This window comes from Chlorocebus sabaeus, chromosome 12 (assembly GCF_047675955.1).
Source record: "Chlorocebus sabaeus isolate Y175 chromosome 12, mChlSab1.0.hap1, whole genome shotgun sequence".
In the NCBI taxonomy this organism is placed as follows: Eukaryota; Metazoa; Chordata; class Mammalia; order Primates; family Cercopithecidae; genus Chlorocebus; species Chlorocebus sabaeus.
In genome coordinates this window covers 50,677,361-50,700,028 of record NC_132915.1, presented here as the reverse complement: position 1 = coordinate 50,700,028, position 22,668 = coordinate 50,677,361, and the positions used below count along the sequence as shown (strand labels likewise).

General features: G+C 37.8%; 1 protein-coding gene across 1 annotated transcript; it reads right to left on the bottom strand.

Moving 5' to 3' along the window:
- Positions 1 to 937: 937 nt before the first annotated feature.
- LOC140713066 (interferon alpha-1/13-like) lies at positions 938 to 1,507 on the bottom strand. Its single transcript, XM_073022186.1, has one exon. It carries the CDS (start codon positions 1,505 to 1,507, stop codon positions 938 to 940), a length of 570 nt encoding a protein of 189 aa, XP_072878287.1.
- Positions 1,508 to 22,668: the final 21,161 nt, after the last annotated feature.

The window sequence follows — 22,668 nt, the reverse complement described above, 5'->3', positions numbered from 1 at the left end:
GATTGCAATTCCACATGAGATTTGGGCAGGGACACAGATCCAAACCATATTAATCACCAATATCTCTTGTTGTCAGTCTAATATAAGGGACTCCACCTCTGTTTCTTTTGTGTCTCTTTTCTTCCCTCACTTTAAAGATGGAAGATCCTCAGAATCATGCTTAAGTCCTTTTCTCTCTCTACCCTCTCTCCACACATGAGCACTTCCATTTCTGGGATTTTGCTTGCCATATATGAACCCCTAGCAATTGCATTCCTTGTAAGTTGCAAACTCATATATCCAACTGGCAATAGAGGATATCTCTGTTTATTTTTATTTCCTCACATATCTCAGTTTACCTGCTTCTGAGAGAAATTATTGGTTGTTCTTTCTTCTTATTATAGTATTTGGGATAACTGCTATTAAGTATGATTACCATTTTTAGTTTTATTCCACACAAAAATAAAATATGCAAGAGAGTAGGAAGTGGATTTATTATGGTCACTTTTATATCTTGAGTACAACATACAACCTGATTTAGAGAAAGGTCATTTTTACTTACATCTTGCATATAATAATAATAATAATAAGTAAATAAAGTATACCCTTTATTCTCTAATCAGGTTGCACAGTCAGGCTAGGAATTTCATATTAAAGGATGAACACATACAGGAAGTTCCTATAGTAAAAGTTTAATGAACGACACAAAATAATGGATTGAGTAAATATAAGAAACATGTTTTATTACACTAACCACAGTGTAAAGATACATATGACATTATATGAACAAAAATAATTTAAATCTTATAAATAGTTACATAAATATTTAAATAGATAAATCAATTTATCAGCATGGTCATAGTTATAGCAGGAGTGAGAGTCTTTGAAATGGCAGAATTCATGAAAGTGTGAGCTGGTGTATGAGTCAATAAGAATTGTTTTCATGTTGGACCAGGTGTTATTCCTTCCTCCTTAATCTTTCTTGTAAGTTTGTTGATAAAGAGAAGGATCTCATGATTTCTGCTCTGACAACCTCCCAGGCACAAGGACTGTATTTCTTCTCTGTCAGATAGAGAGTGATTCTTCGGAAGTATTTCTTCACAGCCAAGGTGGAGTCCACATTCATCAGGGGAGTTTCTCCCACCCTCTCCTGCTGCATCACACAGGCTTCCAAGTCATTCAGCTGCTGGTAGAGTTCAGTGCAGAATTTGTCTAGGAGGTCCTCATCCCAAGCAGCAGATGAGTCTTTTGTGGTAAAGAGGTTGAAGGTCTGCTGGATCAGCTCATGGAGGACAGAGATGGCTGGAGCCTTCTGGAACTGGTTGCCATCAAACTCCTGCTGGGGAAATCCAAAGTCATGTCTGTCCATCAGACAGGAGGAAGGAGAGATTCTGCTCATTTGTTTCAGGAGCATCATGGTCCTCCTGTTATCCAGGCTGTGGCTCTCAGGCAGATCACAGCCCAGAGAGCAACTTGACTTGCAGCTAAGCACCACCAGGGCCATCAGTAAAGGAAAGGGCAAGGCCATCGTAGATATTGCAGATGCTTCTGGGCTTGCTGAGATGGGTGACTCTGAACCTTGGGCTCTAGGTTTTCTGAAGGCCTTGCTTCGAGCCGATGCCTTAAATAGGGAACATACTGATTTCCACTTTCTTAATGCTCCTGGGCCACTTTCCATTTCTGTTTTTGCTTTCCTTCATGCACTCTTTACATGAGTTCAGAGCTGTGTTTCTCAAACGTTTTGTTTTTCATTATTGTCTCCCCCATCTTGTTTCCAGAGACTTTTCAGATATCTTTTTCTTAATTGAACCCACCGTGAAAATTTAACAACACAGATATAATATGTATCTATTTATATACTATATGTATATCTCTATACTCAAAAAGTACAAAGTTTAATCTTTGTCTTCAATGTGGATTTAAAAATAACCAAATGAAAAATTTCAGCTAAAAGTTAAATTTAAAATCAATTCAAATTTATCTTAACTTTATAACTAAATTTGCTTATGGACTTCAATGTAATTTATTTACTGATATAAATTGTACTGTGGACCTGGTGAGATGGCTCACGCCTGTAATCCCAGCACTTTGGAAGGCCAAGGTGGGTGGATCATGAGGTCAGGAGTTCAAGACCAGCCTGGCCAAGATGGTGAAACCCCATCTCAACTGAAAAAAAAAAAAAAACTAGCTGGGCGTGGTTGTGGGCACCTGTAATCCCAGCTACTCAGGAGGCTGAGGCAGAGAATTCCTTGAACCCATGAGGTGGAGGTTGCAGTGAGCCGAGATTGCGCCACTGCACTCCAGCCTGGGTGACACAGTGAGACTCTGTTTCAAAAAACAAACAAATAAATTGTAGTGTATTAAATTACATAAGCAAATTAACAAATTATAAACATTTTCTAATGTTTACAGATAAACATTATATATCTAAGTAATGAATACTTAAAAATTATTCGAAAGTGATAAACACTTAAAAATTTAAAATATTTTTATCATTTATTTTTAGTGTGCTTAAGTTTTTTTTTAGATCTGATTACTGCTGAATTTCACCAAACATTTAAATAGAATCAAATCTTTGAAAAAATTAAGGAGGAATACTTCCAAACTCCTTTTATGAAGCCAGTATTACCTTGATACCAACGCCAGAGATGGACATTACAAGAAAAAAAAATTACAAGCCAATATTCCTGATGAACACAGATGCAAAATCATCCACAAAGTAGTTGCAAGTGAAATTCAAAAGCACTATAAAAGGATCATTTATTATGATCAAACTTGATTTATTCCTGGAATGCAAGAATATTTTAATATGTTGGAATCAGAAAATGCCATACACCTTATTTACAGAATAGAAAGATTAAAAATCACAACTATTTTTATGCCTGCCTAAAATTATTTTGACAAAGTTTAAAATCCATTTCTAATACAATTTATAACAAATTAGGTATAGAAAGAATATACTTCACAATAAAGAGATACATTCCTTATTAGCTATAAGATAAGCCATTAGCTAACACTATAATCAATGGTGAAATGTTGGAATCTTTTTTTTTCAGATTTATTATAAGACAAAGATGCCCACTCTCACTACTTCTTTCAACACAATACTGGAAATCCTACTCAGAATATTAGAGAAGAAAATAAGGAGGCATTTAAATGAGAAAGAATAAGGTCTTATATTCATGGAGATTAATGCTCAGGTTTTTACAGGTTAGATTTAACATCATGAAAGCTGGTACCATCCAGCAATCAGAGGAACTGTCCCTGAGGACCTAGGACTTCAGGGACATCAATTATTAAGAGGCTACATGAAAGCAGAAATGCTCCTGGATGTTTCCATTGTCTAGACATAAAGTTTCAACAGATCAACCCGAGCAAGTAAAGGCACATCCCTGACTACTTGACTACTGTGGGTGATGAGCTTTTCACCCAAAGCAGAGATGTGAAACCTGACAGGTTTCAAAGACCCCCCAAGTGCTCCATACCTTGACAGTCACTCCCACAAAGCTGAAACACCAACTGTTCCTGAGGGATCAGGTCATCATCTGTGTCTTTGAGACACTGGCCAGTCAGGCTTCAGTTAACATGAGGCCAGTGATTTTAAGTGTAAAATGCCTAAACCATCATACTAATTAGGTAGATATTTGGAGTCCTGTGCACTTAAATGGGTTGGTGAAATGTCACACCAGATGCATGACTGAGAATGGGTGTTTTCTCCTCTGCTTTTAGCAGCACCTTGGTAATCCAATAATTGCCCTCCCTCATGCCTCCACATCCATATCTGCGAAAAAGGTACTGGTGAGTGGGACATTTTCATGAAGCCGTAGCCCATGGTTACTCCCTGCAAAGCTCTGAACTTGTGCATCCCCAGGCCAGGGGGTGAGTGTCTTTCAGAGAGTGGAGGGAAGCAGCACAGTGGACAGCGTCTGGGACCTCAGGCCTTTTCCCACAGCCACTTAGGAAAGCAGGTGGCTCCAGGGGCTGGAGAAGGTATGATGCTCTGGAAAGACCCCAGGTGCTTGTAATTGTGACACAATGACTCCCTTAGCTGCTGGCTTCCTGCTCGTCATGTTGGAAGTTTGATTTCTCACAGACCAACAAAGGGCCAGTCGCCTCTCCCAGCCCCTGTGGCAGGGTTGTACTTAACTTTTATTTTTGTTGCATGTGAGAAATTTTTTAACTTCACTAGCTGCTGGTCACCTAAATATTGTCAAGACTTTTTTCTTCAATGCTTGACCTAATTATTAACATATTGAACAACTTTAGTAGAATAAAATATAAATTATTCTCAAAGCCCATAACACAGTTAGAAATGCTAAGGATCAAAAATAAGCAACATCTATAAGATGGCCAGTGACAAGCCATATGTATGCAGAGCACATGTCTCTTGATATGACTTTGAGATCTAGTAAGCCTTGGAAAGTATTGCAGTCACAGCCACCCATTTGCTGTAGGTGTGTAACACTGAACTTATATGCATTTTGTGTATCTTCCATGAACTTAATGTCAATGCTTCTTATGTGATACACAAGAAAACCCAGTGGGGAGAAAACAAAAAAACTAAGGAATAAGATTTTGTTAGAGAGGGTTGAGCTTTGAAGGGCCACAAACCCCATTTAAATATGTAAGATTTGTTCCCACTCTCAAGAACTAACTTCTACACCCTTGGGAGTAGCATCATACGGAATGAGAATACACAATTGAAAAAATATCCTCAATTTGATTAAAAATTTTTTTTGCAGGAAAATTCAAATTTCCAAAGAACCTTCAGAGGTTCTTTGTTGATTCTGATCAAACTAAAGGAAACCATCTTTGTCCTAAATGTTCATAATGAGATGCAAATGTAATAAGATAAATGACTTGTACAGTTGTTTTCCATAGCATGCCAGACATATCTTTCTTCATTTTCATAAAAAGCAAAAGTTGTCACTTTTGCATCCTAACGAATGGGGACAAAAAGAAAACAAAAGTATATCTAAATGTGATTAAAATGTAAATGGAAGTAATATCCCACTAAGAAAAAACAATGACAAAATGTACCTTAACTGCATTCAGCCCAGCCACAATGGAGGTTAAGTGGTGGAAAAGAATAGAAGCAAAATGGTAGAAGGGATGTAGGTCAAAGGTAGCAAATAAGTATGGGCTGGAAGAAAAGTAATTACTCCTGGTACACAGAGTGTTTTCAGATTTACTGAAGCCCTTCTTGCAAACACACCAACTGTAAGAGTTTATACACAAGAAAGGTAATCTTTAGAGAGTACAATATTCTCTCTGGAAAACGGTTAAGTGTTCATTGCACCAAGCTCTCCACTAGTGGATAAGTACATTCCAAAGGTCATTTTTTTTCTTGTTATATTTCTCATAAGAAGCAAGACACTTGATAATTTCAAAGGACACTTCCCCAACTTAATAGAGTTATATAATAAAGATAATGTTAATAAGAGGAATGAGATATCTATACTCTAGAAAGTCTTTATTTTCAGTCAGACACTGTTTTTAGCACTTGCATAATCAATGCTCACTTAACAAATAAAGAATATTTTCGTTTTTCATATTTACTGAACACCTACCGTGTCCCTAACCCCATTTATTCACTGGAGAGATCACTGACCAAAGCACACAGTGATAGATTTTACTATTGTCCCCATTTACAAAAGAAAAAATGAAAGCACAGGAAGCTATTAAGTTGTGGAGCTACAGTTTGGATGCAGAAAATTCAACTGTGAAGTCTGAGCTCTTACATGCTCTCTGGGAATATTTCTGGACATAAGAACCAGAGCTGATTTTTAGACCAGTGAATCCTTTCCCAGTAGAGTCCTGCCTATGTAATGATAGGGTCTTTCTCTTCAGTTTCCATTTGTCTCCTTCACTGTAATGCCCTATTTTCTCATGCCAACATTACAATAAAATTGGGCCCCGCTTTACTTACACTCCTGGTAAAGGAGTATATACGTTATATTCTAGTTTTGTCTTCTTGAGGATACACTATCATAAACATAAATGCATTTGTAAAACACGTTGTTCACCCCAGTAAATGTATTCATAAACCCTGTATATTTCTATCCATTTAAAATTCCACATAGTACTATTCTTGTAATCAAATATCCACAATACTTTAGATTTCTACCTGTGTAGCACAAATTTAAGAAAGAACAAGTCATTGTCAGGCTAGAGACATGAACTAAATCAGAACTAAACCAATGAGCTAAGGCTCAGAGCTCAGGGAGAGCACACCTGGAAAGGTTAACTAAAGGGATTATTAAAGGTGTGGAAATGGAAACACTTCTGGAGAAATGAGGAGAGTCCATGGCATTAGAGGACAAGGACTGAGATGACAAAAGACCCTGAGTCACCTGACTTGCCAGCTGGTTGATGCCTTTTATGTTGTAGGTCACCACAGCATTGATTGTACTGCCTTAATTTAAGGATCTGTTAAAGAAAAAATTATGCTGACACTTGGTATAACAGTAAGGAAGGCTTTATTTAGAAGTATTGCAACAGGTGTTGAAACTATCACAATAGGTGTATTAGTTCTTGTGTTACTATACAGAAAAACCTGAGACTGGGTAATTTAGAAAGAAAAGAGGTTTAATTGGCTCACGATTCTACAGACCATATAGGAAGCATGGCTGGGGAGGTCTCAGGACACTTACAATCATGGCAGAAGGCTAAGGGGAAACAGGCATGTCCTGCATGACCAGAGCAGGAGGAGAAAAGTAGAGGAGGTGCTGCATAATTTTAAACAACCAGATCTTGCAATAACTCACTCTTACCATGACACTACCAGGGGGATGGTGTTAAACCATGAGAAACCACCCCATGCTCCAATCACCTCCCACCAGGTCCTACCTCAAACACCAGGGATTACAATTCCATGTGAGATTTGGATGAGGATGCTGACCCAAACCATATCAATAGGGGAGAAAGGTCAGTTGGTGCTCAACTCAAAAATCAGCAAAGACAGCCTGTGGTTTATACCCAGCAAGCAGAATGAGGGGGTCAGTGGATAGAAAATCACTAAAAGGAGACATCAAAGGTAAGGGGATCCTTGCTGAACTGAACATAATTCTTTCTAAAGGCAAGTCAGGGTAATTATATATTGAGTATGTGGGATGGGGAATTTGATCAGATATCAGATTTTTATTAATTAAAATAGAAATATCTTTTCTCCTAAAAAACTGAAGTGCATGTAGAAATGTGAATACTCACACATGAAAATGCTCACATACATTTTTTCATATATAATTATTATTTTGTTCTATGTCAGGAGCAAGATTTTTGCCCTGATCCTAAGCTACATTTTACTCTCCATGCTTTACATAGGAAATCAGGCGCCCCTTACCTGATAGGTTTCTGTATTTGGTTGGAAATTTACGAGACCATCTGTGACAATAAGCTCTTTAGAACCAATAATTGGGTTTTGTTCACTCTTTTATTCACAATAGAAGCTGTGATTATGTTTCTCTTTCTTCTAAAATACATTCATGTGGGTCCATATGATTACGCCTCACTGGGGCCACCAGGTCAGGATTACTATAGACATAGCCCTTTCTTCCCATAATGTTCTTACTGGAGGTCTACAGTGCTCCTCAGGCTGTGATAATATCCTGCCAAGAACAGCTCGGTCAGGGAGACCCTAACCCAGCTGTGCTAGAGGAATTAAAGACACACACACGGAAATATAGAGGTGTGAAGTAGGAAATCAGGGGTCTCACAGCCTTCAGAGCTGAGAGCCTAGAACAGAGATATACCCACGTATTTATTAACAGCAAGCCAGTCATTAGTATTGTTTCTATAGATATTAAGTTAACTAAAAGCATCCCTTAAGGGAAACAAAGGGATGGGTCAAATTAAAGGAATAGGTTGGGCTAGTTAACTGCAGCAGGAGCATGTCCTTAAGGCACAGATTGCTCATGCTATTGTTTGTGGCTTAAGAATGCCTTGAAGTGGTTTTCTGCCCTGGGCGGGCCAGGTGTTCCTTGCCCTCATTCCAGTAAACCCACAACCTTCCAGCATGGGTGTTAAGGCCATCATGAACATGTCACAGTGCTGCAGAGATTTTGTTTATGGCCAATTTTGGGGCCAGTTTAAGGCCAGATTTGGGGGGCTTGTTCCCAACAATATCCCTAGCAAGAATCCTGGTCTTTTCCGGGTACATGGGGATATGGAGATTCAAATTCTAAGATAATTTTATTTTCCTACCATCACTTCACTCACAAAGTGTTTATCATATCCAGTAACACCCTTTCCTCTAAAGTAACAATGTCCTCAACTCAAACTCTTCCCAACTCATTCCCTGAGGCAGGCTAACAACTTTTGAACTCTTTTACTAAGGAGGGGCCTGTTTCCTTGAGCCAAAATAATTAGTCCTCAAAGACCCCTGCCCTTACCCCTAGAGTGTTTGTGTGAAGGACTCTGCTTCTCAGTGGTTACCTCCTCCTGTCCTGATCCCATGTCCCTGGGTATCAAATGTGTCTACAGTGCTCAGATGCTGATAGCAAAATTTGTTTTGTCTAAGTAGGTGGAAGAATTATTCAATTTCAATAATTTTTACTCAAGTAAGCAAACAATTTGTATTTTGCCAAGTATAGCTTTTATTGCTCCAGTCTTATTTTTATTATTCAATATTTAAAACTATTGAATGCTTGTTATATTTGACCTTTCAGAGCTAGGCACAGGGGATTCAATGATGATTTTTGTCTCTCATAGAAACTAATACGACAGAAACTAGTGACTTTCAGTTGTTCATCCACTCAGTATGATTCTCTTAGGGTTCTTTGTTACTCTGTCTCACCCTGGTAATGCAAGGCAGTTAGGCCCAGGCTATTATGTCAGGGAGAAACAACCTTATTTCCTTTACTCATTTGTGGTTTTTCATTTTAAATTTTTGCATAATTTCTGTTCACATGACTTACTTACTGGGCAAGTTTTGTCTTACTCTTTCTATATTACATTCTAAATCAAGATGAAGTAACACAAATAAAAAGAAGCAAAAGGAAAACAAGCCACATAGTTTTTCTCTGTAATTGTCAAGATTTCATATTTTTAGTTTCTCATTTGAACTTTCCTAAAAAGCAAAACATGACATTATTTGTGAGCAAAAAGAAAACAAATGTAAGTACAAATGTCATGAAAGTGAAAGAGGGAAGTGACTTTCTAGTGACAAAATTGCAAAGTGTAAGCTAGCAAAATTCAATGCAATAAAATTGAGGAGTAGGTGCTCTGGTAGAGGAGAAAAATGAAGGCCAATGTTGAGGTACACAAAGGCAGGGAAACGGCAGCTTCTGCCAGAGGCTCCATAAGAGCAACTCCTGGGTCAATGAACTGTCCTCAGATTTGCAAGACCAGCTACATGACATTTCTTTCATTAAGTCCACATTACTTATCCCTTTGCATTTTATTATAGTATGTATTTTTAAACTTTTTTCAACACATAATATTTATACATATTTATGGGGTATGTGTGCTATTTTAACACATGCATAGGATGTGTAATGATCAAGCCAGAGTATTTAGGATACCTATCACTTTTAGTATTTACATTCTTTCCTCATGTTGGGAACATTTCAACTCGTCTCTTCTAGCTATTTTTTAAATATATAATACATTGTTGTTAACTATAGTCACCCTACCGTGGTATCTAACATTAAAACTTATTTTTTCTATCTAACTGTATGCCTACATGTGGTCAGCTCTGAGGAGAAAAGGAAGGAGTCACACCAACCACCTCCCAAGAGACAAGCAATCAGACCCCCGTTGTTATGACACCAATCCTTTCTGGAGGGTAGTGGATATTAGCCTTGCCTGAGCACTCTACCAAGTTAATAAATCTACCCAGGCAAGGAAAGGCAATAAAAAAATTTCTTCCATAAATCTACAGTTAAAAGAGAGGAATTAGATTATCCCAGAAGATTCTGCTCTTAATCTGGCTAGTAATAATAATTGTGATATTAAAAAAAAACCAAAACAGTAGATTTAAAAAATTAAAAAAGAACAAGATTGAATGCTTACAATGAATGATACAGTACTCTAAGATCTTTACAAATATTAATTCGGGCCTGGGACATGGTCACACAGCCGCTCAGCCATCCTGGGGATGTGTCTGCCAGGGGTGGCCCATGGGGTTTTTTCTCAGGCCAGGGACTCAAGCGCAGGGCATCCTTTCCTTCCTGGAAAGGAGGAAGTCAGATTGTCTCTGTTTGCAGACAATATGTTCTCATATGTAGAAAAATCTAAAGGCTTTATCAAAAAACTCTTAGAACTGATAAACTAATGCAGAAAAATTGCAAGATACAAAATTAATATATAAAAAGCCATCACATTTCTATATACAAGCAACAAACTAGCTAAAATAGAAATCCAGAAGGCAAACCCATTGACATCAGCTGCACATAAAATAAAACACCTAGGAGTAAATTTAACCAACAAGATTAAAGAGCTCTACAAGGAAACCTATAAAACACTAATGAAAGAAATTGAGAAAAATACAAACGAATGGAAAGATATCCCATGCTCATGGATTGAAAGAATTAGTATCATTAAATGTCTATATTACCCAAAGCAATCTACAGATTCAATGCAATCCCTATGAAAATACCAATGATTCTTCATAGAAATCGTAAACAAAATACTGAAATTTGCATGGAACCACAAAAGACTTTGAATAGAAAAAACGATCCTGAGCAAAAAGAACAGCTGGAGGCATCACGCCATCAGATGTTTTGTATGATCAAGATGGAAAAATATTTTCCATTTCCTGCACAGAAGCAGTGAATGCTTTTAAAGGGCAGCTTACCAATGAGTCTGGCTTTAATGCCAAACTCAGCCCACCTGCCTAATACGGTGGTTTTTATTTAATTTCTAACCTCATCTTATTAAAAATCATAAAATAAAACTGTAGTCTTGAAATAAACATATCATTAAAATCAGCATTAATTGATAAAATGATAAAAACATTATTATTTTACCAAACATAAAAGATATCCCTTGCTTGTTCTTTGGAAACTAATCCTCAGGAAGTGGAAAGTAGGCACTTTAAATGTGCCAACCAAGTGTAGAATGCATCTACTTGGGGGGGGGGGGAGAATTGAGCCACCAATGTTCTGTTTTCAATTGAGTTAAATAAATTTTAATAAAAGTCTTTGCTGCCATTAGCAGTTGTGATCACCAAATACCCACATTACTAGTATCTGTCTTGCTGGAAAAGCTCTGCTCCAATTGTTGCTAAATGTATTCAAATACCTACCTGTATCTCTTCTGCTCAAATATGATTTATTTGTTTTCAAAGGAAGCCGTATCAACACCTGAATTTAAGAGTTTCCTTTGATTGCTTTGGCCCCATGAAAAATTTTCCCTGCAGTGGAATGACTTGTTGGCTCCAAGGAAGAAACCACAAGAGGCAGCAGGTAATCAAATACCTCATCCTTTCCAGTACACTACAGGCTGCTGTGGCATCAATGTCATCCATCCTGGGATGCTGATGTTGGCCACATCTCCATAGGAGAACTCTGTGCTCTCAGCATCCACTTCAATCTTCTCTCCCTCTAATTAGAATAACCTGAACAGTTGACTTAGTGCTCTCATTGGAAGTGTTCCATCTCCTGAGGACCTGTTGCTGTTCCAGTCTCTGTTCTCCTTCCATGTTCTCAAGCTGTGGTTGGTTCTTTCAACTTCTTCACATTACATGTGGGCTCTGCTTTTTTGAACAAATGAGAGTTCTGAGCCTTGTGCATCTCCTCCTAGGAGAATTAAAACATGGGAGTGCCTAAACAGGTGCAGATTTGCTCCTGGATTCTTTAGCAGCTCTTTGGGTATAGTCTGTGGGCAGGACCCCCTCTATTCAGTGTTTCTGTGCCCAGTGGGACATCCTTGACTTCTGCAGTCCTGAGCTTGGCAGACAGGGGGAGTCTAGGCATGGCCACATTCATGTTCTCACACCCTGACCTGACAAAGCCCCAGTGTCTCCAGTGCTGCACCACGATCTTTGTTACTCCTCCAAGGGATCCAAGGAAAGAATCAAGGCTCCATGCGTCCCTCTTGAGGGGTGCTCCCCAGGCACTTGTGCAGGGCAGCCTGTGATAGAGCCCTCACTGCCAAGTCTGCCACCCCCTTGCTTCAGTTCTCCATTACTTTAGGATACACAAAAAATTAACTCTGGATATGATCAGGATATGATTACAGAGATTTTTCAGGGTAATATGAAAATGCAGAGCCATATCATATAATTTTTGCTGACTGAACATAAAATGAGGAATAACAGAAAAGTAAAATCACACTAAAGAAATTAGCAGCATAAAAATTAATAAAAGAATAGAAGAGATAGTAATATCTGAAAAGTGTTAAGCAATCACTAAGACAGGGAGAGAGAGAGAGGACCAGGTAAATTCAAAATTTTTAATGTTTTTCTGTGCTTTTAAACTGGGGAGAAAAAAAGAAAGTGAAAAATATGTGGCAAGATATAACTGAGTTCTTCAATCCCTCCCCTCTCCCACTTACAAAGAGCAATCTAAAGGTTGAGTGTATAACTTAGCAAAGATTTGTAAAATTCCTTCTAAATTGAGGCCCTTTCCTACTACAGCAATTCACACACACACACACACACACACACACACACACACACACGCGCTTCCTGATTAACTTCTTGAATTACATTATTTTGCAGATTAATTTAAACTTCCCAAATTCTACCCAAATAGATACCTCTGCTGGCTGTCATTTGGCAAGAATTGTATCCTCTGATCCCTTCGCAAATGTCTTTGCTCTCTCTTACTACTAAAAGTAGAAAGAATGCAAGTTGAGTCGTTATTCAAAGTAACAGAGAATATTCACCTAATTATAAAGTTAAGTGACGTGATCTAAGGAATAAATTTGCAAAATTAGCAACTCACTATTAAGAAAGAACTAATGTACCTTCAAACAGAAGATTTTTTTCTTCATTTCCCTTGCAATTCTACACCCAAATTGGCAGGCTGTACTGATTCCTAGTTTAGCACAATACAGAGAAGGAGGGATGATTCAGGAGGTCCTGGGAGGCTCTACAGGCTGGAGGCAAGGGACATATTCTCACCCTTTCCCCACATAGCTGTTCTTTGCCCAAAGGACATGTCCTGCCTGAAGCTGGAAGTGTTTTCCCCTTCTACAATACAAAAGCCATGGAAACAGTCTTTTTCCAACAATAGGGTCAGTTCTTTCTGAGAAAGAGCCCCTTTTACCTCTGGAGAAAAATCACCTGCAAGGAGGCAGCATACTGCATAGAACAGAAAAGCTTGCTCTCCGTAGACTTGGAGTATGTCTTTGTCATCTTGGCCAGTAGGTATCTCTCATCCTCTGTAAATATTTTAACAACCCCCAGAGTAAAACTGATCTTGCATTCTTTGTCCTTTCTGCTACAGCAAAGGTTACATTGTAATGGGGGCATTCTCTCATTTCCAAAAAATATTCACCAGGAGAAGAAAAAGAAAGATGTCTTATATAGAAGTTTCTGAAAAACCAAAAACTTTCACTCAACATTTGCTTTCAATTGAAAATTAACAGCCAGGAACCACAATGGAACAGGAAGCAGCTGTATCACCATGATGCAAACACAAGTATCAATAGCCAAATCCAAGAGGTGGAAGAAGTAATACTAGAGCTTGAAGCCTGTCTTGCTGAAATAAGGTAGGCAGATAAGATTAGAGAAAAAACAATGAAGAGAAATGGACAAAATATCAGAGAAGAATGGGACTATGTAAAAAGTCCAAACCTACAACTGATTGGAGTACCTGAAAGAGATGAGGAGAATAAAACCAAGTTGGAAAACACACATCAGGATATCATCCAGGAGAACTTCCCCAACCTAGTAAGACAGGCCAATATTCAAATTCAGGAAATCCAGAGAACCCCAATAAAATACTCCACAAGAATAGCAACTCTAAGAAACATAATTATCAATTTATCAAGGTCAAAATGATGGAAAAAGTGTTAAGGGCAGACAGAGAGAAAGGCCAGGTCACCTACGAAGGGAAGCCCATCGGACTAACAGCAGACTTCTGAGGGGAGACACTACAAGCCAGAAGAGATTAGGGGGCAATATTCCACATTCTTAAGAAAATAATTTTCAACCCAGAATTTCATATCAAACAAAACAAACTTTATAAGCAAAGAATAAATAAATTCCTTTTTAGACAAGCAAATGCTGAGGATTTTCATCACCACCAGGCCTGACTTGCAAGAGTTCCTGAAGGAAGAAATAAACGTGGAAAGGAAAAACCAGCCACTACAAAAACACATTGAAGTACACAGACCAATGACCCTATGAAGCAACTACATTAACAAGTCTGCAAAATTAACCAGCCAGCATGATGATGACAGGATCAAATTCATATACAACAATATTAACCTTAAACGTAAATGGGTTAAATACCCCAATTAAAAGACACAGAATGGCAAGCTGGATAAAAAGGCAAGACCCATCAGTGTGCTGTATTCAAAAGACACATCTCACATACAAAGACACGAATAGCTCAAAATAAAGGCATGGAGGAAAATTTACCAAGCAAATGGAAAGCAGGAAAAAGCAGAGCTTGCAATCCTAGTTTCCAACAAAATAGATCTTAAACCAACAAAGGTCAAAAAAGACAAAGAAGGGAATTATGTAATAATAAAAGGTACAATTCAACTTGAAGAGCTAACTATCCTAAAAATAAATGCACCCAATACAGAAGCACCGAGATTCATAAAACAAGTTCTTAAAGACCTACAAAGAGACTTAGATCCCCACACAATGATAGTGGGAAATTTTAATACCCCACTGTCAATATTAGACAGATCATTGAGACAGAAAATTAACAAAGATATTCAGGACTTGAACTCAGCTTTGGATCAAGTGGACCTGATAGATATCTACAGAACTCTCCACCCAACAACAACAGAATATACATTTTTATTGACACCACATTGTACTTACTCTAAAATTGATCACATAATTAGAAGTAAAACATTCCTCAGCAAATGCAAAAGAATGGAAGTCATAACAGGGAGTATCTCAGACCACAGCACAATCAAATTAGAACTCAAGATTAAGAAACCCACTTAAAACAACACAACTACATGGAAATTAAACAACCTGCTTCTGAATGACTTCTGGGTAAATAATGAAAACCATCAGAAAATACTACATACACCTCTATGCAAATAAACTTGAAAATCTAGAAGAAATGGATAAATTCCTGGGCACATACACCCTCCTAAGACTGAACCAGCAAGAAGTTGAATCCCTGAATAGATCAACAAAAAGTTCCAAAATTGAGGCAGTAATATATAGCCTACCAACCAAAAAAGTCCAGGTCCAGATGGATTTACAGATCAATTCTACCAGAGGTACAAAGAGGAGCTGGTACCATTTCTTCTGAAACTCTTCCAAACAATTGAAAGGAGAGGCTCCTCCCTAAGTCATTTTATGAGGCCAGCATCATCCTGATACCAAAACCTAGCAGAGATACAGCAAAAAAGAAAACTTCAGGCCAATATCCCTGATGAACATCGATGCAAAAATACTGAGGAATAAAATACTGGAAAACTGAATCCAGAAGCACATCAAAAAGCTTATCCTCCATGACCAAGTCAGCTTCATCCCTGGGATGCAAGGCTGGTTCAACATACTCAAACCAATAAATGTAATTCATCACATAAACAGAACTAAAGACAAAAACTACATGATTATCTCAATAGATGCAGAAGAGGACTTTGATAAAATTCAACATCACTTCATGTTAAAAACTCTCAATAAACTAGGTATTGAAGGAACATATCTCAAAATAATAAGAGCCAGATATGATAAACCCACAGCCACTATCATACTGAATTATGATAGCTTTAGAAAAGCTGATAGCATTCCCCTTGAAAACCAACACAAGGATGCCCTCTCTCACCACTCTTATTGAACATAGTATTGGATGTTCTAGCCAAGGCAAGCAGGCAAGAAAAAAAAAGAAGGATATTCAAATAGGAAGAGAGGAACTCAAATTGTCTTTGTTTGCAGACGACATGATCCTATATCTAGAAAATCACATCGTCTCAGCCCAAAAGCTTCTTAAACTGATAAGCAACTTCAGGATGCAAGTCTCAGGATACAAAATCAATGTGCAGAAATCACAAGCATTTCTTTACACCAATAACAGACAAGAAGAGAGTGCAATCATGAAAGAACTGCCATTCACAATTGTTACAAAGAGAATAAAATACCTAGGAATACAGCTGACAAGGGAAGTGAAGGACCTCTACAAGGGGAACTACAAACCACTGCTCAAGGAAATCAGAGAGGACACAAGCAGATGGAAAAACATTCCATGCTCATGGATAGGAAGAATCAATACTGTGAAAATGGCCATACTGCCCGAAGCAATTTATAGATTCAATGCTATTCCCATTAAACTACCATTGAAATTATTCTAGAATTAGAAAAAACTATTTTAAAATTCATAAGGAACCAAAAAAGAGCTCATATAGCCAGGTCAATCCTAAGCAAAAAGAACAAAACCAGAAGCATCATGCTACCTGACTTCTAACTATACTATAAGGCTATAGTAACCAAAAGAGTGTAGTATTGATACACAAACAGGTACATAGACCAATGGAACAAAATATACAACTCAGAAATAAAACCACATATCTAAAAGCATCTGATCTTTGACAAACCTGACAAAAATAAGCCATGTGGAAAGGAATCCCTATTTAACAAATGGTGCAGGGAGAACTAGCTAGCCATATGCAGAAAACTGAAACTGAACCTCTTCCTTACACCTTATACAAAATTAACTCAAGATGGATTAAAGACTTAAATGTAAAACCCAAAACTATAACAACCCTAGAAGAAAATCGGGACACAGGCATGACCAAAGATTTTATGATGAAATTGGCCAAAAGCAATTGCAAGGAAAGCAAAAATTGACAAATGGCATATAATTAAACTAGAGAGCTTCTGTACAAAAGAACTATCATAGAGCGAACAGAAAGCTTACAGAATGGGAGAAAATTTTTGCAATCTATCCATCTGACAAAGGTCTAATATCTAGAATCTTCAAGGAACTTAAGCAAATTTACAAGAAAAATAAAAAAAGAAATACATTAAAAGGTGGGCAAAATACATGAACAGACACTTTTCAAAACAAGACATACATGCAGCCAACAAATATGAAAAAAGCTCAGCATCACTGATCTTTAGAGAAATGCAAATTAAAACCAAAATGAGATACCATCTCATGCCAGTCAGAATGATGATTATTAAAAAGTCAAGAACAAGAGATGCTGGTGAGGTTGCAGAGAAATAGGAACATTTTTACACTGTTGGTGGGAATGTAAATTAATTCAACTATTGTGGACAATGGTGTGGTGATTCCTCAAAGATTTCGAACCAGAAAGATCATTTGACCCAGCAATCCCTTTACTAGATATATACCCCCCAAAATATAAATCACTCTATTATAAAGATACATGTGGCTGGGTGTGGTGGCTCACGCCTATAATCCCAGCACTTTGGGAGGCCAAGATGGGTGGATCTCCTGAGGTTAGGAGTTTGAGACTAGCCTGGCCAACATAGTGAAACCCCATCTCTACTAAAAATACAAAAATTAGTTGGGCATGGTGGTGCATGCCTGTAATCCCAGCTACTCAGGAGGCTGATGCAGGAGAATCACTTGAACCTGGGAGGTGGAGGTTGCAGTAAGCCAAGACTGCACCACTGCACTCCATCCTAGGCAATAGAAACAAACAAACAAACAAACAAACCACAAAAAAGCCCCAGACCAGATGGCTTCACAGCCAAATTCAAAGAAGAGCTGGTACCAATTCTAGTGAAACTATTCCCCTCCCCCAAAAAAAGAGGAGGGACTCCTCCCTAATTCATTCTGTGAAGCCAACATCACCCTAATACCAAAACCTGGCAAAGACAATGAAAAACACAAACAACAGGCCAATATCCCTGAAGAACATAGGTGCAAAAATCCTCCAGAAAATACTAGCAAACCGAATTCAACAGTATATCAACAAGTTAATTCATCACAATCAAGTAGGTTTTATTCCTGGGATGTAAATTTGGTTCAACATAGAGAAGTTAATAAACGTTATTCATCAGATAAATAGAATTAAAAGCAAAACCATATAATAGCCTCAATAGACGTGGAAAAAAATTTCAATAGAATCCACCATCCCTTCATGCTAAAAACTCTCAAGAAACTAGGCATCAAAGGAACATCCCTCAAAATAATAAGAGCCATCTACAACAAACCCACAGCTAACATCAAACTGGGCAGAAACTGGAAGCATTCCCCTTGAGAACTAGAGCAAGACAAGGATGTCCACTCTCACCACTCCTATTCAAAATAGTGCTAGAACTTCTAGCCAGAGCAATCAGGTAAGAGAAAGAAAGAAATGGTATAGGAAAGGAAGAAGTCAAACTACCTCTCTGAGTGGAAGATATAATCCTATACCTAGAAAACCCTAAAGACTCTGTGAAAAGGCTGCTCAAGCTGATAAACAACTTCACTAATGTTTCAGGATACAAATTAATGTACAAAAATCAGTAGAATTTCTGTACATCAATAATGTTCAAGCTGAGAGTCAAATCAAGAATGTAATCCATGTAGCCACACAAAAATAAAACACCTAGGAATATATTTAATAAATGAGGTGAAAGACATCTGCAAGGAGAACTACAAAACACTGCTGAAAGAAATGATAGATGAGACAAACGAATGGAAAAACATTCCATGTTCATGGATTAGAAGAATCAATATTGTTAAAATGGCCACACTGCCCAAGGCAACCTACAGATTTGATGCTATTCCTATCAAACAACCAATGTCATTTTCACAAAACTGGAAAAAAACTATTGTAAAATTCATATGGAACCAAAAAAGAGTCCAAATAGCTAAAGCAATTCTAAACAAAAAGAACAAAGCCAGAGGCATCACATTACTGACTTCAAACTATACTATAAGATAACAGTAACCAAAAACAGACACATAGACCAATGAAACAAAATAGAGAATTCATAAATAAAGCCACATGTCTACAGCCATCTGATCTCCTATAAAGCCTACAAAAATAAGCAATGGGGAAAAGACTCCCTATTCAATAAATGGTGCTGGGATAGCTGAGTAGCCATGTGCAGAAGAATAAAATTGGACCCCTACCTTTCACCACATACAACAATTAACTCAAGATTAAAGATTTAAATGGGAGTAAATCTTTGGTCTTCTCAGCATGCATACAAAAACAAAACTGTTAACTATGTCAGGTGATGAATGTGTTAATTAGCTGTAGATTATGTAATGTGTAGAAGTTATTACACAAGGTGTACTTATACCTCAACACTGTGTTTTACACTTTAAATAATACATTTTAATCTTATCTCAAGAAATATTTAAAAGTTTTACTCAAATTCAGCTATTCTTTGAAAATGATGCTTAGAAAACATTTGAAACATATGCATGGTGATGTTAACCCACACTATTCTCCAGGTATCACCCTATTTCCTAACACCACAAACAAGATTTCCAAGATGACCTTCTATACATACCACACCTAATGCCACTTCTTGTGTTTCGTCTTCAAACTACTCCCATCTGGTCTCTGTCCCATTCATTCTGCAAAACCAGATCATCCTAAGATCAGTGGTGGAGTATGTTTCAGGTCCAGTAGAACAGGTCAGTCTCCATCTTCCCTGAAAGCACTACTGTTCCCTTCATTAGTCTCTCCCTCATTCTTCCTTATTTCTTAATCTAAGTGCACTGGCCACTCAATCTCAGTGTCTTTTGTAGACTCTCCTTCTCTGCTGTACCTTTAAATATTAACAGTCTGCAGAACATAGATTAGTCTTCATCTAATTTTCTCCCCTTATTTATATGTGATCACATCCATTCCCATGCCCTCATTACCAGAAACACAATAAAGAATCTTAAAGTAATACCTATGCCCATGGTATTTGTTCATTCTAGGCCAGCATTCCCAACTGCCAATAAAACCTCTGCACTTTCATGTCTCCCAGGCGCTTTGGGAAGAACATCAATTTTTTTCCCCTTCCCAGCATCATTTACACCTAAAGATTCTGGTGTGAGAACATAATTTTCCTTTACTTCTCTCTGAAGCACTTAATATAATTGAAATGATATAAACATTAGTATGGTTTTTATGTCTCCTTCCCTCTTAGACTGAGAATTCCAACACAGCAGAAACTGTATGCTCTAGCCACCTGTATTACTTGAAGGAATTTCTACAGTCTGCCACTTACTTAGTTCATAAATATAATGTGAATGGAATGAATGAACAATTAAATTTTGAAATCCTTTCTTCAATTTGACTTAGGTTTTAGAATAAACAAAATGAAAATTTTATTTGATAAACATTTAATAAATCAAAACTGCAAATTTAATAACATTAAATGGTGAACATATTTTGTAAATGTTAATACAATGTGAAGATTAACATGTTATATGTAAAATATCTAAATATTATAAACACAGTAGATGCAAAACAATGGAAATAAATAAATAACATCAGGGGAGTCATCTCTTAGAGTCCCATGCCACTGGAGCTGAATGTTTTGAACATATACTTGCTTAATATACTGATGAAGTATTTGCTGAATTTATCTCAACCAATTCAGTAACTAAAGCAGAAATGAGTCTTTTAAAACATCCAAGATCACATGTACAAGTGTGACATGGCAGATTAGTCAATGAGAATTATTTCAAGAGTACTCCATGTTTCCTTCCTTACTTCTCAATCTTTGTTGTGAGTTTGTTGATAAAGAGAAGGATCTCATGATTTCCACTCTGACAACTTCCCAGGCACAGTCACTGTGTTTCTTTTTCAAGAAGAGACGGATTCCCTGGAAGTACCTTCTCAAGGCCAGTGTAGGGCTCCCAATCACCCCAGCAGATTCTCCCTCTCCTACTGCCTGCACCAAGCAGGTCTCCAGGTATTCCAGCTGCTGATGAAGTCCAGTATGGAGTTGGTCCGGGAGGGTCGTGTTCCAGGCAGCAGAGGAGCGCTCTGTGTGGAAGAGGCTGAAGATCTGCTGCAGCATCCCCAGACTGCACATTCAGTTAATATGTGCAAAGACCCCATTCCATGAAAAGGCTATATATGCAAAGCACTCCCCAAATGCCAAAGGAGCCCAGAAACCAAAGAGCAAGGCAGATAAATTTAGTTTGTTGGTAAGGGGTAATTTTCTGGGGAGCTTACAGACAGAAACGTGTCATTGCGTAGCAGCAAGACAAGTAGGTCTCAATGTTGCAGCCCCCTGGACCCAGGGGTTGTATCTTGGGGGAAAAGTATATCTGCTCTGGAAGGAATGTGTAGGTGGCTGAGAGAATGCTTAGAGTGTCACAGTCTATGATTTCTGCAACGTCAAGACTTGTTATGGAGGAAAAGTTTGACTTACAGTAAACAGGTGTTTCCACGTAAAGAGTCATGCATTAACTAGATATCTTGGAGGCACTCCCAGACTTGGGATTAATCAGGAGTCACATGGCAGATTAGCATCTAAAACAGTCACTCTTGTCCCTATAACCCAGATGCTCTGACAATAATCCCTGTCAAGGTGTCTTGGTCATTTGGGGAGTTGGGATGGTGCCTGAGTGCCATCAGTACAGGATGTAGCTTGCTTCGCATGAAATCACAGCAAGCGGAGCTCGTTAAAACTCCTTTAACAGGCACAATTGGAGTTTCCTTTTACACCACAAGAGATGAATTGTGTATAGTTGTCTTGTCTGATTCTTTAAAGATTTCATCATCACCAGCTTCATGATTAGCTGTCACAGGGTACTATATAATACACTAATGGCTAATAGTTCTAATTTATTACTTATTTAAATTTGATTTTTTTGTTTTTGTTTTATGGACTCTAATCTTCAGGAAGAATTCCAAATTCTAAATATGCTGACTCATTGCAGAATGTACCAACTGGAAAGAAAAGAAAGGGAATCAAACTGCCAATGTTTTATTTTCAATTATTTTCATTAAATGAATATTGACAAAGGTCTTTGCTGTCATTAGTTACTATGATCTTCAAATATGCACGTTACTAGTATCTGTCCTGCTTAGAAGGCTCTGCCCTACTTGCTGCTAAATATACTCAAATACCTGATGTGTCCCTTCTGTTCAGGTATTGCTTCCTTTTGTTTTAGTGTTAAAGGAGGCTGCATTATAATCAAAATTTAAGAGATGTCTTAGATTGCACTGGCTTCATGGAATAATTTTCCCTATGGAGTGATGACTTGCTAGGTCCTTAAGAGGAAACAGCAATTGGCAGCTGGCACTAGCATAAGCCTTGTCCCTTCCAATACTCTGCAGGCTACTGTGGTCTGTCAGTGTCTCCCATGCTGGAGTCACTGATGTTGGCCATGTCTCTGTGAGAGGACTCTGTGCTTCAATCTTCATCCACTTTCAATATTCTCTTCCTCTCTATGACCAGAGGATCTGAACAGTTGACTCCATCTGCCCATTCATGTAGTTCCATCTCTTGAGGACCTGCCACTGTTGCAGTCAATGTTTTAAAAATCTCTATTCTCCTTCCAAGATATCAAACTGCTCCTCTTTTTTTCAACTTTTTTATGCCCATGATGTATGCTGTTTTTTGTTTTTTGTTTTTTGTTTTTAAACAAATGAGAGTCCTATGTCTGGTGCAGTCTCCTCTTACGGGAATCAGAA